Source organism: Ammodytes marinus (genome assembly GCF_949987685.1).
Source record: "Ammodytes marinus genome assembly, chromosome: 16".
NCBI classification, from domain to species: Eukaryota; Metazoa; Chordata; class Actinopteri; order Uranoscopiformes; family Ammodytidae; genus Ammodytes; species Ammodytes marinus.
This window is the reverse complement of record NC_137220.1, coordinates 6,475,204-6,493,026: the sequence shown is the minus strand read 5'-3', so window position 1 is coordinate 6,493,026 and position 17,823 is coordinate 6,475,204. Positions and strand designations below refer to the sequence as shown.

The 17,823-nt window shown below is 41.5% G+C and overlaps 1 protein-coding gene across 1 annotated transcript in view; it reads right to left on the bottom strand.

Moving 5' to 3' along the window:
- Positions 1-756: 756 nt before the first annotated feature.
- The window catches only part of mybpc2a (myosin binding protein Ca), a 36,278-nt gene continuing 19,211 nt past the window's right edge, over positions 757-17,823 (bottom strand). The window contains exons 12-27 of the mRNA XM_080043895.1: positions 16,536-16,701; positions 15,783-15,889; positions 15,334-15,363; positions 14,737-14,876; positions 13,748-13,907; positions 12,722-12,826; positions 11,827-12,015; positions 11,310-11,444; positions 10,911-11,078; positions 10,393-10,481; positions 9,364-9,559; positions 7,142-7,281; positions 5,167-5,326; positions 3,577-3,713; positions 1,681-1,867; positions 757-1,170 (exon numbers count right to left, since the gene is read on the bottom strand). Coding sequence (XP_079900021.1) covers positions 1,130-1,170; positions 1,681-1,867; positions 3,577-3,713; positions 5,167-5,326; positions 7,142-7,281; positions 9,364-9,559; positions 10,393-10,481; positions 10,911-11,078; positions 11,310-11,444; positions 11,827-12,015; positions 12,722-12,826; positions 13,748-13,907; positions 14,737-14,876; positions 15,334-15,363; positions 15,783-15,889; positions 16,536-16,701 — 2,150 coding nt within the window. The 3' untranslated portion in view covers positions 757-1,129. The remainder of the gene's footprint in view (positions 1,171-1,680; positions 1,868-3,576; positions 3,714-5,166; positions 5,327-7,141; positions 7,282-9,363; positions 9,560-10,392; positions 10,482-10,910; positions 11,079-11,309; positions 11,445-11,826; positions 12,016-12,721; positions 12,827-13,747; positions 13,908-14,736; positions 14,877-15,333; positions 15,364-15,782; positions 15,890-16,535; positions 16,702-17,823) is intronic.

Genomic DNA, 17,823 nt, shown 5'->3' with positions numbered 1-17,823 from the left:
TTACCTGTTATTTTCCAGCGAACACACAGTACAGACAGGTAGCGGATCGTGAGGTGATATTCACTGATTTTGACAAAAAGTGATTTTTGACAACAGCAAAGATACGCCTTTTTTGTTTTTTACTTGAACGGTTCTTGCAACCGAATAATCACACTTGCGTTTGCACTTCATATCGTGTTCGGGCGTGAAATGTGCGATTAAGGTTTCTTATATACCGGTCTATATTTGGAAACTGCTGTAATCGACTTGATTTATGAATGGCTTTTGTATCAAATAAAGAAAAGATCTCCATTGCAAATATCTTTTATAAATACAAATCATTTTACCAGCATGTTGATTGTTCCATCCCAGTCCTGCTCCTAACCCAATACTGAAAGCTTATCTCTGCCTAAGAGTGATATGATAACATCCATGAGGGCTATGTGGGTCAGATAAGAGCCCACCCAGTTCCTTGTACTCGCTGAAATAGAAAATTTATTTTTTAATTCATTTTTTATTATTATACAATTTTTATTTGACCTATATAACTTTTTGGCACCACACCTGTCTGTCTGTCTGTCTGTCTGTCTGTCACACTCAAGCGGGCATCAGAGCTACAGTTGCATCACAATCATAAATTCATCTTCCACCACGACCGAAAAAAAAAAAAATCCAAGAGAATCCCAAACAGAGACGACACAGGGAGCGGTAATGGATGAAAGGCTGTTTTATAAGTGTGTTCAGTGACACGTCCACTTCACAGATAAGAGCGTTCCATGTGAGTGTGTGTGTGTGTGTGTGTGTGTGTGTGTGTGTGTGTGTGTGTGTGTGTGTGTGTGTGTGTGTGTGTGTGTGTGTGTGTTCACAGCGGGGCAGTTGAGCTAACGCTACGCTATGCTATATACTCTATGGCTTCAGTCAGGATGTGACAAGGTAGCGGCTTGCTCTAAGAATTCATGTTATACAGTTTATTACTGAGGCAGTAGCAGTGAAAGGCAAGCGTTAAGGAAAGAGGGGTGTTTGGGGGGGTTGGGGTGGGGGTTCTGGCTTATGAGCGCTAATCATATTTATTCATGACTATCTATTATAGATCATCCAAAACTATTCCCTGTTCAACTGTGTCCTCGGCTGTTCGGCGGCTGCATGTCGTTTATTTCTTCTCCTCTGCAGCTTTCTCTTTCTCCTGTGCAGCTAGGGGAGAAAAAAAGTGATTTAAATTAGTGTGTGAGGCCGTGTTAGATCATCATGTTTTAAAGACAGAACAGCACAATGGGCTTTAATGGTGGAGTCAGCGATTCTGGAGAACGCTTGTTGTCAATTTAACCTTTTGTCAAAATCAGTGAATATCTCCTCACGATCCACTACCTATCCGTTTCCGTACTACTGTATGTGTGCAACTGAAAATAAAAAATAATCCAGTGTTAAAATACAGCTTAGGCTCTGTAAACGGGCATGTTGTTTACATACCCTTTAATAACATACCAGTTTACAGAGCCTGGGCTGTGTATTAACAACACCTTTTTTTCCAGTGCACACACAGTATGGCCAAGTAGTTGATCTTCACTGATTTTGAGAAAAAGTGAAAAGTGATTAAGACAAAAGGCGTTATTCTATATTCGCCGACTCCACCTTTAACTCACTGCTACCTTGACCCTTCCTATTGCATTATGGGAAGTGTAGTTTCGCGGCAGCCTCACTTACGTCGAACCTCCAGCTTGCAGTCCACCTCGTCTTGGCCCAGATCGTTGATGGCCCTGCAGGTGTAGCGGCCGCCGTCGAACAGACCGGGTCGGCGGATGTTCAGAGTCAACACGCCCTGTTTGTTCTGCATGAGAAACTTTGGGTCGTCACCGATGATCATCCTGTTTTTCAACCAAACTATCTTGGGCTGCAGAAATACAGTGTGTGTTGGGAGAGAGACAGAGGGAGAGAGAGAGAGAGAACAGAAAAAAAGAGGGCAAATTGGCAAGATGTAAGCAGAGGAGGAGTGAGTGAGTGTGTATACACAGAGGAGGGGAAGAGAGAAGAGGTGAAATTGGGTCAACATTTCAGTTTTGACAAATCTTTTTCCGATTCGGAAAGGGATAGAAGAAGAAAGAAAGAAAAAATATGTGTTCAAAGATGTTTCTGCTCCACCTCTTGTACTCGCTTCATACATATAAATACACCGCTGCAGCAGAGGCATCACAGCCCTCTCCGACTGCTCTCTACACTGTTTGACAATCATAACTTGTACGCTGGCTCACTCGAGAAGAGAGGAAAAAAAAAAAAAAAAAACACAACGCATGATTTCAGTGCTGCCGCAAACCCCTTGCAGCAAAAATATTTTATCAGGGGCCAATGCAACCGAAGTGTATTCTGGATAAGTGGCGCTGCATCAGAGCCGAAATGTATTGTTTGCTCATTTGCAAGTCACAGCGGGGACATGGCCTATATTCTGCGGGTTTCTATGCTAAATGACAAGTCGAATGGTAACTTCTGTTATCAGGCTTTAAACAATGTGCAGTATTCTTTTTATCATTCTATCCATTGTCTAAGTAGATAAGATACACATTAAATCATCATTGAATAATTATTTTACTCTTTTTCTTTTTACCAATACGTTTTATGATCATATTTACAAACAGGGATAATAAATGAGTAGGTGTGAGCCATAACAAAAGAAGAAATATTTAAAAGTTCCTCGTAGCATCTTTAAGAAGGAAATGTGAATGCTACTAAATATGTCTTGCATTATCTCTTTGTTTCATTGACAATGTGGAAGTATTTATGTTATGTTAAATGTCTTATTTTGGTTCATCTTTTGTGTGTACCCCAGGAAGAATATTTGTTAGTACGATAATAACTAATGGAGATCCTTAAAAAAAATATAGAAAATATATATATATTTTTTTAAACAGGACTTTTTTTGGGGCTCTTAGGCAGACTCTAAACAGCAACTGAACTAGTGGGTATATTGGAGTATGAGGGTTGCACAAGCACATGTCTACAGCCTTCTGATGGAACAGAAATTGAATGAGTTTGGATAGAAATAGGGATAGAAATGGTCAAATGAAAACCTGGTGCCAGTTTTGGAAATGTGAAATAGGGTAGAATAACTGAATGAGAAACTGGCAACCCAGTGTTAGTATAGCATTGGAAACAGCTTGAGCTTACTAAAGTGGGGCCAGAATATCTGAACGTAAACAGTATATCCATGATTAAGTAAATGGCAACCCGATGGCCCTAATTGAAACAGCATGGAAGCTAGTGAAGTGAGGTGAGATTAGCTGAATTGGTAACTGGCGGACCGGTGCATTGGTTTCTAAAGAGAGGAGAGGCTGTAGCCAAATGATTAACTAGGCCGTAAGTGTTAACTGAAAATGGCGTCAAGGAAAAATAAAAAAGTTAACTGGTGGCATTGGACTTACGTGACAAATCTCCTGGTTGCATTGGACTGGGGGCAACGGCTCTAATAACATTGATCGGTTTGCATCTTATGAACCCTTATAATTTGCAAATTGTAGGTTCTGAAGAATCGGATGTTTACAAACACACACACACACACACACACACACACACACACACACACATAAACTGTATAAATGCATACAGTACCCTGGGGTAGGCGCGGACGGCACAGCTGATGGCCACGGCGTAACCGGCAATCACACTCCTGTCCACCAGGGGCGCTGTGAACTTGGGGCTGCAGTTATTGTCCTGTTCTTTGTAGGGTAAACGCTTGATTTCCAAACCTGTAAGGAGAAGTAAGTCATATTTTTTTGTTAATATACATTTAAAATCTCTCTATATATTCATACAGCAACCACTTAAACAGTATGCACAGTTCATAACACAGGTCTCCCAGTCAATCAACTTTGCAGTAATTGCCAGATTACATTTCGAGTATCCCGCTCGTTTTGATCCAATCAGGAGACAAAGCGCTGTATTTAAAGAGGCGGGTCTCTGTGCCTGTGAACGATGACTCGCTGTCCATCGCGGCACTGTGTGTTCATGTGGTGGTGACATAGGGACGAGGGAGGGGACTGCTAACTGTAGTCACTGACAGGAAGTTAGCTAAAAGGACCAAATCACTTACTTCTTTTTTAAGAAGTACCTTTTGAATAAATAACTAAATACATCTTCACCTCATCACTTGACATTGTGGAAAGACTTGAGTCAGTGGTGGATGATGCCATCTTTAGTAACTAGATTATTGTACTTGAAGGCCGCCGTAGCTTCTGTAAACTCTCCGAGAAGGGGTTAGCAAGAGAGCGTTACAATCTAGAATCTCACCACTAGATGTCGCTAAGTACTTTATACAACACACTATAATACGTTTTACACACTGTTTCTCTAAAGGGAACTGAACACAGCCTCAACATCAACTGACATGATTAAGTAGCAACCTACTGTGATCTCTTTCAGCTGCTCTGAGATTATTTCGCCTTCTGTATCGATCCACCCTTCTGTTTAACAAGCAAACTGTTGCACATAGCTGATGACTATTTGAATTATCTCGACAGGCAACTGACTTCTTGTTTCACCGTGATGTCAGGTCGCTGCTGTGATCAACAATTCTCACTATTTTATGGTCCAGACCGCCGCTCGCTTGGAACACAAAAGAGATTGGGCTGGTCGGCTGCCAAAAATCTTCTGGTCGAGTAAGCAAATCTAACAACAACACCACAGCAGCAGCATTTGGCATGGTGGCAGGTGTTAATTTGCCCGGCCTGGGTTTGCTTTCATAATCCGCGGGCCAGTGTTAAACGTTATTCAACACTCTGAATCAACGTGAAATAATTTATGACTGTCAACAAAGTCCTTCTGATGGTAATACTGTGTTTTGTAGTTAAAGAAATATCATACCAATAGCAATCGAGTATTGAAAAATGTGATTTATTGAAATTTATTCTGTTTTCTTTTTTACGATAATGTGCAATGTCATCTTGTTCAAACTGATCTAAAAGTCAAGGTATCGGTTTCTGTATCAATATCGAAAATTTGAATTTTGAACGATACCATCCCTAATTCAAACTGTTACTTTTTTTTGTCTTCCGTTTTTGATGTTGATGTTGGAGTATTGTGAGTGTGTGTCTTTGATTTGTTGTGAAAAAAACTTTAAAAAAATAAAAATAAAGTCTACGTTGTACGGTGACTCTGCATGGGGGGGGGGGAGGGGGAGGGGGAGGGGGGGTTCTATTATACCTGATTTGGTCACGACGGCAGTGTTCTTGCTGAGGCCGGCGTCGTCGCTGCTGCCGCAGATGTTTTCGCTGAACACGCGGAAGGAATACTCGTTCCCCATGACCAGGTCAGACACTGTGCAGCTGGGCCGGCGGTTATGCTCATAGACCGTGAACCACTCCTGATGGGAGAAAGAGAGGGAGAGGTAGAGAAAGAGAGAGGGGGACAAGACAGGGAGAGGGAGAGGGGTGAGAGAGGGAGAGGTAGAGAAAGAGAGAGGGGGACAAGACAGGGAGAGGGAGAGGGGTGAGAGAGGGAGAGGTAGAGAAAGAGAGAGGGGGACAAGACGTTTCACCATTGCTTTGTTTTAGATAAACATCATTTATTACATTTTCATAACTTTGTTTATTTTAAAAATGCATGTTTTATATATAAAATTTTGCACAGACTCCACCTTTGAAAGACTTTATTAAGCTGAAGTCTGCGAGTGGGACTGGCACCAGGGCCACAGCCCGAGGAGACTGTGACGTCCCATACAGACGTACTACATTCGGACAAACTGTTCTGTCACTCAAAGGAACTAAATATTGGAATACTCTCCCACTCACAATAAGAGACTCACAAAATTATTCAGCCTTCAAAACACACCTCAAACAGTGGATAAAAGAAAACCAAGTCTGTGACCACCTTTAAACTCTTCTATTTTCTTGTGTTATTTGTGCCTTTGAATATGTATTCATTTTTTGACCTGTATTTCTTTGCATGCCAGGGACAACAGATGAAATCTAGCATTTTTGCTCAAATCTGGCATTTTTACAGCTGTAAATGTTACAGCTGTTCATGAATATGCACTGTCCCTAACCAATAAACAAATAAATAAATAAAATAAATAAATAAAGACAGGGAAAGGGGTGAGAGAGGGAGGGAGAGAGATGGAGAGAGTGATAGGGAAGAGGGGGTGAGAGAGAGGGAGAGAGAGAAAGGGAAGAGGGAGTGAGAGAGGGAAGGAGAGAGAGTGAGAGGGAAGAGGGTGTGAGAGAGAGGGAGAGAGAGAAGGGGAAGAGAGAGAGAGAAGGAAGGGGAAGAGCAGAGGTTCAAAGAGGCTTATATAGCATGAGGTTGAGATACAGTATAAGCTGGAGAAACTCCCGTCCCCAGCACCCATGTTCTCCCAGTCTGCCCCCTCCTCATCGATTTAATACGACATAGTGACCGTGACAGTACAGTGGGGCTTTGCAGTTACGTGACAAATCTCCTAGCCGCCGCGGTAGCCATGCTTACGGCTATCATGGAAAGGTACAGTGGACAGTAATGGATGCTGCGGAATAACACTGATGCATTGATGTGCTGTAAGTGGCTCCTGTGGTTTTTGTTTTAGCTTTCTACTCACAACGTAACACCAATCTGTGCCACACCGAACACACAAAAACTGACCTGCCAATCATGTCTCTCCCCGCAGACTAGAAGCAATCACTCTAACCCAGATACTACAGCTTCTCTCTAGGGGTGAATGTGTAATGGTACCAGTTTTTAGATTTATTTTCGAACAAGCCTGTTTTCGACATTGTTTGCTAGAGGGACAGCTTCATGCTAAATTAGGTTAAAAAAAAATATAGCAAAAAAGTATTGGCCAAGGGCGTGACCCATTGCCTGATCCGTAACCTTGGCTATGGTTGATGCAACATGGAGAGAACTAGCAAGCCATGCTGGGCATATAATCATGACCCCAAACCATCGGGAAAGTAAGGTGAGGAAGCATTTTGGACACCAATGGATGAAAAGGTCCCGGATGAAGGAAAAATGCTGTCAAACTCTTTGGACTTTTGTTTCGGGGGAGGCGCTATAATGAACACAAACTCAAAGTTCCTCGGAGCACCTTTTAAGTTGGAAAAATATTACGTAAACACAGCTACTGTTGCCCAAGACTTGGAGACTTCCAATATGGTCGCCAATAAGTTCCTTCTTTATACACTTCTCTCCCTCCGTGCGTTTGTACCTTAGTCTTCATGTCAGCTTTCTGAATGGTGTAGCCGCTAATCTCACAGTTGCCGTCATCTTTGGGCCGCGTCCATTCCAGCGCCGCGTTGAAACCCCAGACGTCTGTTACACGCACTAGGATGGGAGGACCGGGCTTTTCTAAAGGGAGACAGAGAGAGAGAGAAAGAGAGAGAGAGAGAGGGAGACAGAGAGAGAGAAGAGTTGGGTGTGAAACTGAATTGAAATTGAAAAATTTAGTCAAAACAATTTAATTCTGAACTTTATTTTCCACTTCAAAACCTGGCAATGTGATGAAAACTACTTTGAAATCTAGGCGCTTAGTTTGTTGTTCGCAACCTGTTTAAAACTTATATTTTATTTTTCAAAGTATCAATTTCTGGCGCTGACGATACGATACATAGGCTATATCCCAAAAATAAATATCAGGATATATTGCAGTATAGATTTTTTTAGCCCTAACAACAACTGGGATAGCAGGTTGAGGTGTCTAACTCTCTTCCATGCCTTGGTATACTTGCTGTATGTGCAAGGCAAGTTTTCAGTGGTAAAGAGAGATGGGTAAATAATAATAATAATAAAACATTTTATTTGTCGGCGCCTTAGGTAGATGGATAAACAGATCTGGAGCAGGAGAAGTCCCGTGGAGAGGAATAAACCAACACTCACAGCGGTAGAGATATGGCAACAATTGACAGATTAGCAAAAGACAAAAAGTTCAAGGGAAGGCGGTGATCGCTGCATACATAACATTAGTAGAAAAACTGTGTTGGCATAGAACTGACAACACTGAGAAATAGTACATTGTGCTTTGCTTGCCTGTGTTCCAGAGCGAAGAAAAAAACGTAGTGTGTTTACCATTTATCTTACTGTGTGGGCCTGCACTATTCACAGAAAATACTGTACGACATAGTAATGTATTCGCCATTAATCTTGCTCTAGCCGTGCTCCCCTCTGTGGAGTTAAAAGCACAAACACAGTGAGCAGCGCGGCAGTTAATCCTCTCTATACTGTCTCCCGCGGAAAACTGTTCGGGGAGACATTATTTGAGGGTGGGCTGGGGGCTTTTTCATTAACTTAAACTTCCCAGCGGTAGAAGTGACAGAGAAGCCCCTCAAAATCCCAAACCTAATCCCAAATCTACACGCTAAATAATCCCAGAAGAGCCCTTGCTAAATAATCCACCTATGTTAGCACCCTGACCCAAGGAGATGAGTTGAAATGGAAAGATGACGCTAGAGGCTATGGTGGCAGTGCATGAGCTAGGATTATATAGATATGAGAGAGAGAGAGGGGATACAGCACTTTGATGATTCCCCCTACTTTGAGTCACAGATCCCTAGAAGTATGAAATTAGGAATTATCATCAAAGTTGAGAAAAAAAAAAGAAAAAAAAACTCTTGACATGTCACAGATTTTGGGCTCAAGCCATCATCCCCTCATTCCAAAACAGGTTATTAGTCCGTGTACCTCGGGAATTTATGAGCCATGCACGCTCTTCTAATCTTAAAGCCTCTGGAAAAACCTGGTCTAAAATAGAAGAAAAATCAATGTATGATTTCAACGTTGGGTGTCGCAACAAGCTTCTACAAAAGTATGATTTAAAATAAATGTTAATAAATATTATAAAAACTCCTTTTTTACTGTCTAGACTATTTGACAGGACTGTGTGGGCGTGGCCATATCACTGAAAAAAAGTCATTGTTTTTATAGAATGTTCAGAGAACTGTTGTGATTGGTTCAGAATACTTACTGTGTCATGAGAACCTGAGCATAGCCCCGCCTCATCTACACTGAATTTCCGTAAAGTTTTATCAAACTTAAATGATAATATCTTCCATTTGGATTGACAAAAATGCCTAACTCCTGTTATAGATGCTTACTATAATGCAACAAACTCCCCCAAAATACTTAGAAAGATTTTTTGGAGTTGGGTTTACAGGGGCTTTAAAGGTGCTACAAGGAACTTTTAAATATTTCTCAAACAGTCTCATTTCTCCTCTGATGATCATACATGACACATAACAGCAAACAAGACCATCAGTGCAAAGAATGCTACTTTTATATAGTTTTTCCTAATGCCTTTGTCATGGTTACACTCACCCAGGAACATCAGCTTAGGTAGTAAAAACACTACCGCTTTTGTGCAAAGGGGGTGCAACAATTAACACACACTGAAAGGTCCTCGGAGCCCCTTTTAATGGGTGTCATGTTGGGACTGACCTACGACCTGGATGCGTATGTCAGCGGTGTCGTTCATGTTTTCCACCTGAACACACAGAGTGTAGGTTCCGGAATGGTCTCTCTCTGCCGAGCGGATGAACAGGATCGAGTCCACGTCGCTGTTACGTATTCCCACCGACGAGTCTTCCAGGGGAACGCCATTTTTGAGCCAAGTCACGGCGGGGCGAGGCTTACCCTGTCAATAAAATATATATAAGTACTGTAAGACACTGTTAAATAAGACCTTCAGAAGTGCAGTGTGTAATATCAGAGTATTTAGCAGTATCTAGTGAGATTCTAGATTGCAACACTGCCTTGATTGCCCACTTCTGTTCGGAGAGATTACAGAAGCTACGGTGGCCTTCAAGGACAAGAAGCTAGTAATTGAAGATGGCATCATCCACTACCTCAAATCTTTCCAGAATATCAAGTGATGAGGTGAGGATGTATTTATTATATAGTACTTCTTCTTCGTCTTCCAACTGGTGCATTTACAGCGGACGCCCATATATAAAAATCTCTCTCTCTCTCTCTCTCTCTCTCTCTCTCTCTCTAAATTTTTTTTATGCAAGCGGAGCTATGCACTGTTGTAAATGTGATATATCTTGCCTGTTTTTCTGGTCCAGTTGAGTTTTTTACTTCAAATAAACAACTCCAGGGTACAATCCCCCCCTCCCCCGACCCCCAAACACAAACACACACACACACACACACACACCCCTCTCTCCCTTCCTCCGTCAATGACCCATTTTATTTGGAACCTGAAGTGACTTTTTAGGTTTCTTTCCAAAAAATCAACTGCCTCTCCCTCCCAATCTTTAAATAGACCAAGCTCAATTCAAGAGTTAGTTTTTGAAATTGCCTTGTCTTTAATAGCCGTTTAGTACAAAGTCAATGTGCAGTAAGTATTCTTTAAGCACCTTGTATTGTTCACGCTGCTATTTGCTCTGCTATAGCAAATATAGTATATACTGTATATAAATAATACTCAAATTAAAATAGTGAGAGCTTGGCCAGACTTGGACTAACCTGGAAGGGGAGGACCAGGTTCACCTTCTCGCCGACTCTCTTGATAATTCTGCTTCTCAGCTGACGCGGCAGACGGATCTTTGGAGTCTCTGTGGTAGAAGGAAACATTAGTTTGTGTGTGTGTGTGTGTGTGTGTTCTTGAACAACACACATAAGTTCTGGTACCAAAGCTGGGTTCCTTTTACAGATGTGGATTTATTATATACAGCCCTGGAAAAAATGTTCAGTGTCTCTCGTTTTACTATTTATAGGCATATGTTTGTGTATTATTCTACCAACTACTGACAACATTTCTACCAAATTTGGATACATTTTTTGTCATTAAAGAGCATTTTCAATAAGTCATGTAGAGATGAAGATATAAAAAAAATCCAGACTGGTCTCTTAATTTTTTTTCGGAGCTGTATAAATACATTCAATGTCTTCTTGTAACAAAAACAGTAGATTTATTTTTACATTTTGACCAATGGTGATCACTTGAATTTATGTAAGAAAAGAAAAGTCAAGCTATCTCTGACCGATGATCTCTCTGATGGTGACGGCCTGGCCCAGGGTGGCGGGGGGGCTGCGGCCGGCCTTGTTAATGGCCACCACTCTGAACAGCATCTTCTCTCCGACCGGGAGACCCTTCACCCTGTAGATGTTCCTCTCCACCGGCTCACTGTTAGAGGCCACCCACTCATCACCTAGGGAACCAGCAGAAAGGACCAATCAGGGAACAGATCACAAAGCCATTAACTATCCTAGGGATCTTAAAGGGGGGGGGTTTGTTTGGCTTACCTAATGGAGATTGCCCAGACAGTGTTGTTGTAATTATTCAGCGCTCTAACCGCTATCATTAGTTCCAACTTTTTGAAACTCTATAAAACCTTAAAGTGCTAATTCAGTTGCTGTACAGTAATTCAGTATTGACTCACTTCCTTCTTTGCAGTACTCAATGATGTAGCCGTCGAGGCCGCCGGCTCCGATCTTCTCCGGGGGACGCCACTTGAGCGCGCAGGTCGTGTCTGTCACGTCTTCCACCATGAGACGCGTGGGTTCGCTGGTGACGGCTTAAAGAGACACACAGGAGCTTTTTAATACGTTAATACTTTGAATGGGAGGTACGTTAAGCTGCCTCTAAATTAATATTGTGTGAAAAGCCTTTTGCTAATCAAAGTTGGATCCGTGAAACACAGTTGAAGTTAGAAAGCTTCCTGAAAAGTTACTGTTTACAGCAGCAGGGCCCACAGTTTGGTTTACAAACATGTTCTCGTGTTACATTTGGTTGCAGGTTCCTCAAAATCATTTAGTTTTGAGAATTATTCAATACTAAGAATCACATGTAGAGAAAATATGTGTTGAACACTAACTGCAGGCTCTGTAAATGTAAACAAATGAAACTGCATAGTGCTCCTTTAACCATTCTGCTAATATTGCTAAACGGCAACGCACCAATGGGCATGAAGGGCTTAGAAATGTCGCTGGGTTGGGACACTCCCACGGCGTTGACTGCGCAGACTTGCATCTCGTAGAGGACGCCCTCGATCATCCTCTTGGCCTCGTAGCTGGTCGACTCGTACACGTCAAAGTTCAGCTTGGTCCATCGGGTGGAGCCAGTCTTCCTCCTCTCCAACAGGTAACCTGGGAGACAGCCATAGCAACGTGGCGGTTAGGTCGATAAGCTTTGGTGCATCGTTTAAAATAAATAAATAATGACTTATTCATTTTTTATTCGCTTGTCTCTATTGTCTGTTAAATGCAATCGGTGAGAAATATGTATTTGTTCTTTGTTTTGACTATCTCTTGAATGCAATTTTTCTAGTATCTAATCTTGATGTTTCTTATGCCCCTGTAAAGCACTTTGAATGGCCTTGTGTCTGAATTGTGCTATAGAAATAAACTTGCCTTGCCTGGCCGTATACTGAATAGCCTCCTAAAGGCCATCTTTTGTCAACTAGGATTGATATTATGAATATAAAAATATGGAAGTATTTTATTTTTATTTTTATTTTTTATATTTATTTTTCAACTTCATTCCTGACCATACCAACTATTTTCATCTTTATTTTAAGGATTTTAACCACTTAAAGATGTAACCACTCGTTTTTTTATATTATTATGAAAAATACAAATTAATTATAGCAGTAGTCTATATTTAGTGCAAATTAGATTTTTTTTAAGGGAGATGATAAGAGTGTGCTACAGTGTGTATTTATATAATTTGTCAGTGTCCTTGAGGAAATAGTTCAAAAACATCACAACGTAATAAACAGAGCTGATGCTAAACTGCTGTCTTGTCTCTGGGGACGGAGGCATCAGATGTCGTTAGAATGTGTGCGTGACGTACCTTTAATGGGAACGCCACCGTCGAACTTGGGAGGGTCCCATGAGATCATGGCGCAGTCCTCGCCAACAGAGTCGCATTTGAGATTCAGAGGAGGGTCGGGCACATCTGGAGCCACAGGTTATAGTTGGGAGTTTGGAAGAGAGGGAATATGGAAAGGAGAGAGAGAGAGAGAGAGAGAATGAGGGAATTTTCTTAGCTTTGCATTTGACCCAAATTCAACGGTTTAGCTTTTTAATTTGTCTTTCTTAGCACCGACCAGATCCATTTCCCTGCCAATTACTTTGTAGTTTATTCATTTTAGAGTAGCAGAGATTTTTACTTTGACATTACTGCTAATCTGATTGCACGGCATAGTTTCTAAAGCACACTGTAGTGTTTGAGATAAAAAAAAGTTTTCGAATATGTTTTTAGAACAAATGAACCATCGGTTGCTATTCATGTGAGTATTTTCTAGACTTGTAATCCATGTGTGAGTGAAATCCCGTCTGCTCATGAATGCTAAATGGCGTATAGTTATAAACTACTGCTGACAGCACTGTGATGTTGCTTTTTAAAGTGCGCTGCGTTCATTTGAGTTAAATGTGTTTTTACATCAATCCAGTCAGTGCTTTTCTTCTACTTATTTCTGTCTGAAAATCTAATTGGAGCAGAGCTATGTAGGCTTGAAATCCTTTACAAACACACATATTTGTTGTTTGTGTCAATATCTCCACCAATTACACAATCCCAGTTCAAGAGCAAGGGCTACTGTATATAGCTATCATCAAGCCAGGAACACTTTTAAAGGTAGCAACAAAAGCAGAGAAAATGAAATAAATGACAGTTAAAAAGTGAGTTGTAGTAAAAAAGGAAAATGTCTTCAATTTTCTCTTAATTATTAATTTGTTTTTGCTCTATTGTCATTCCTGTTCTTGATTTTATTTTTTTTGTCTTTTCATGCACAATAAATATATTGTTTGTTTTGTGGTTCTTCCCAGTCTGATAAATAAAGGGTAAAACAAAGAAAGTAATAAATCAGTCACTGACCCACGACCTTGATGAAGAGTTGAGCCTTGTCCTCTCCGGCCGGGTTGGTCACGGTGATGGTGTACGGACCCTCGTCTTTCATCTTCGCTCCGTCGATCACAAAGGTGCTCACCGTCTTTTCTGTCTCAATGCGGACCCTTCCCTCTGCCGCATCCAGAATCTACCAGGCAGACATACAGACAGGCAGGCAGACACACAGACAGACAGACACAAACAGACAGACAGACAGATACACAGACAGAAAGGGAGGCAGGCAGACAGACAAACACACACACAGACAGACCGAAAAGCAGGTTAAGGCCCTGTCATCCCAAATCCCCCAAAATCCTTTTAACTATGTAATTTGCGTTGCGGAGTTATTAGCATGATAGTAAAGCATCTGAAAAGAGTTAGACATATTTATCAATCCAAATGAAAGATATTGTCATTTGAGTTTGATAAACTTTACAGAAATTCCGTGTAGATGAGGCGGGGCTATGCTCTGGTTCTTATGACACAATAAGTATTTTGAACCAATCACAGCAGTTCTCTGCCCTGAACGTTGTTTTTTAACTTAACTTTAATAATATTTATGAACAGTTATTTTCAGTCATATATTTCTGAAAGCGTATTGAGATGCCCAACTTTAATATCATACTGTATGCAGTATAAATGTTGTACTATTTAAGACCAGGTCTTTCCAGAGGCTTTAAAGAGAATGTTGCAACAATGACAGATGACTCAACCTTCCCACTCTAGAGCTCATGTCATGTTCAATACTCTTTTGTGTCGTTCAGTGACTAATGCCTGGATTCTCTGAGTGACGCACAAAGGTAGAAAAGTATCTGGTGTGTGTGTGTGTGTGTGTGTGTGTGTGTGTGTGTGTGTGTGTGTGTGTGTGAGTGAGAAGGTGAGTGTGTCGGTGAGTGAACAAGTCTGTGGTTGAGTATGTGTGTATGTAGGCGTTTGTGAGTGTGTGAGCAAGTGTGTGTGTGTGTTGGCCCACTCACTTCGTCTCCTTTCATCCAGCAGACAGTGGGGGAGGGCTCTCCCGTGATCTGAACGTCAAGGCGGAGTTTGTTGCCGGCGACAACGGTGATAGTGTTCTTGTTGCCACAGCCACTGGTATCCAGGTGAATTTTGGGAGGATCTTTTCATTGTGTGTATCAGACGAAAAGACGCACACACACACACACACACACACACACACACACACACACACACACACAAGCACACGCACGCACACACACACACACACACACACACACACACACACACACACACAAGCACACACACACACACACACACACACACACACACACACACACACACACACACACACACACACACACACAGGGCATTCAGGTTAGAACCATGACTTCACTAGGTAAATGGTTGAATTTGGATCACTTTGTAATACTGAAACCTTGTTTTGTGTTTTTTCAAACTTGAATAGCAAACTGAAATGGCATTTTAGCAATAAGATTTGGAGCAGAATCATGTTGAATATGGAAATAAATAAGTTGTATTTACAGGATATCAGCACCATCAACATTCGTGCAAAATGATGAATACGATTGTTCTTTTTTTTACCAAAGATCACTTACCTTCTTTTGGAACATATTCAATCTTGATTTCTGAGAAGGTAAAAGAAGTCAGTTTAATCACGGTTCATTTCACAATTCACAAAAACAATTCAAAATGCTTCATATTGTCATAATCCAAAAATGTTCATACGGTTTTACGAACATGATAAATGAACTTGAATGTTTTTGTCAGACTGGTATTAACTTATATGGGAAATGGAGACCTATATAGCGCCTTTCCCTGGTTTTACACATTAACCCAATCAAAAACATTCATACACCGATAGCAGCAGCTACCACGAGGGGTGCAAGCTAACTATCGGGAGCGACTCCGGGGTTCAATGTCTTGCACGAGGACACGTCAACATGTGGCGGGGAGACGGGGGTTCGAACCACTGACCCTACAACCCAGTGGACGACCGCCCTACACAATCGCCACACCCTTCACTATTATATATCGTTTCTCTCACCCAGGAAGTTGAGTTTTGCGGAGAGAGAGAGGGCGTAACCGTCGGGAACGAAGGTGTAATCTCCAGCGTCCGAAGGTATGACGTCATCGATCAACAGCTTGTGGATCCTGATGGGGGCCATGGTTACCAAGTGAGTAACCAAGGAGACAACAACAACAACACTCGTTAGTCGTTTGTGATCCGCAATCATGCATAGAGACAGTTCCCCTAGCAACACACTCCAATAGTGAAGCTTTCACCTTGTGCGACCGCTGGCCAATCTTTACTGCCATAGGCGGCTGTGATGGAGGGATTACTGTAACCCCAAGCCCTGAGGGTGAGGGGGTGTGTGTGTGCGCGCGTTTGCTTGTGTGTGTGTTTGTGTGGGTATGTGCCTGTGTTTAGAGGTTAGAGCTTTAAGGATTGCAGATTGCAGCCTATCCAAAAAAAAAATTGGGTCAAACTACTCAGAAAACCTTTCGGTAATAGTTTGCCCAGTCATGCGGCAGACAGTGCTTATTGTGATAGCTGCATGATTTTGGAAGTGTGTTTGTGTGTGTGTGTGTGTGTGTGTGTGTGTGTGTGTGTGTGTGTGTGTGTGTGTGTGTGTGTGTGTGTGTGTGTGTGTGTGTGTGTGTGTGTGCGTATGTATGTGTGTGTGATAAAACTTACATAACTACTTACACTGCTACATACAGTACAGGGAGCTCAAAAAAACATTTAAAAAAACAAAATTGCCCACGGCAGTCTGATATAACACATATAACAGCTTACGTTCCGATGTGCGTTATCTTGATGCGGTCGCTGGCCTTGACTTCCACGCCGTCCTTGAACCATTTCCCCGTCACCTTCTCGTCAGACACTTCACACTTGAACACGGCCTGTTCCGCAGCCTTCACCGTCAGGTCGGCTATGTCCTGCAGCACCTCCAGCTCCTTGTCTGATGAAAGCAAACGCACCCACATCACATCAGTATGTTGTGTGTAAATATACTGTACATGCAAATTGTAAAAAGGATTATTGGCTAATGTTTGTGGCAGCAACACATTTCATTTTGATTGATTGATTGACATTTTTTTATTTCGAACATGTAAAAGAAAATAAATGATGTAACAGAAAATAATGATGTTACATAGAATAGAAAGCATAATTACATAGATGAATGACAAACACTTGATAATTGTAACAACATTATAACATTAACAAATCATTTTATATCTTATGAACTTTTTCTGATGAGGGAAGAAAGGTGTCATCAAATTCCCTTAGTTTACATACCAGTTTACAGAGCCTAGGGTGTGTAGAAAACATATTTTTTGCAGCCCACACACAGTATGGAGATATAATATCACATGACTTTTGGTCACAACAACAATAAGCTGTTCCTCCATAATGTGTGAGTGCACCTTATTCAGGAAGTCTATTTATCCATGTGGGTTGCAACACTATGTTCATCATTTATCACCTGGTGCATTTCTCACACACACACACACACACACACACACACACACACACACACACACACACACACACACACACACACACACACAGACACACACACACACACACACACACACACACACGTACACACCCACGCACGCACACACACACACACACACACATTTATCACCTGGTGCACTATGTATATTACTGGAGTGTCCGCTTAGAAAGGACAAGACATTTTCTCACACTCTAATCAATTTGTTAGCCTCGTCTGGTTTGTGAAAGTGAGGCCCGTATTTCTGGAGGGGAATTCAATTTCGGAGGTGTAAAAGAAAATCAGTGTGACGAACTACTGATAAAAGAGATTAATGAAGTAATATTAATTATGACACGAGTAATGACTAATCTGTCGCTTTCCACGCTTGTCGGAATGGAAAACGTCAACATTTACTGCTGTGTAAAATGTGTCTTTAAATTCCTGATTATAAAGCCGTGCCCATGTCTGAAATACTTGTTAGCAAACTTTATACACCAGCTGATCACCCATAGATTACTGCATTAGCTTCTGCTGCTAGCTTTAGCTGTGGATGAAGATTCGTATTGAAGTCTGGGGTTTGTG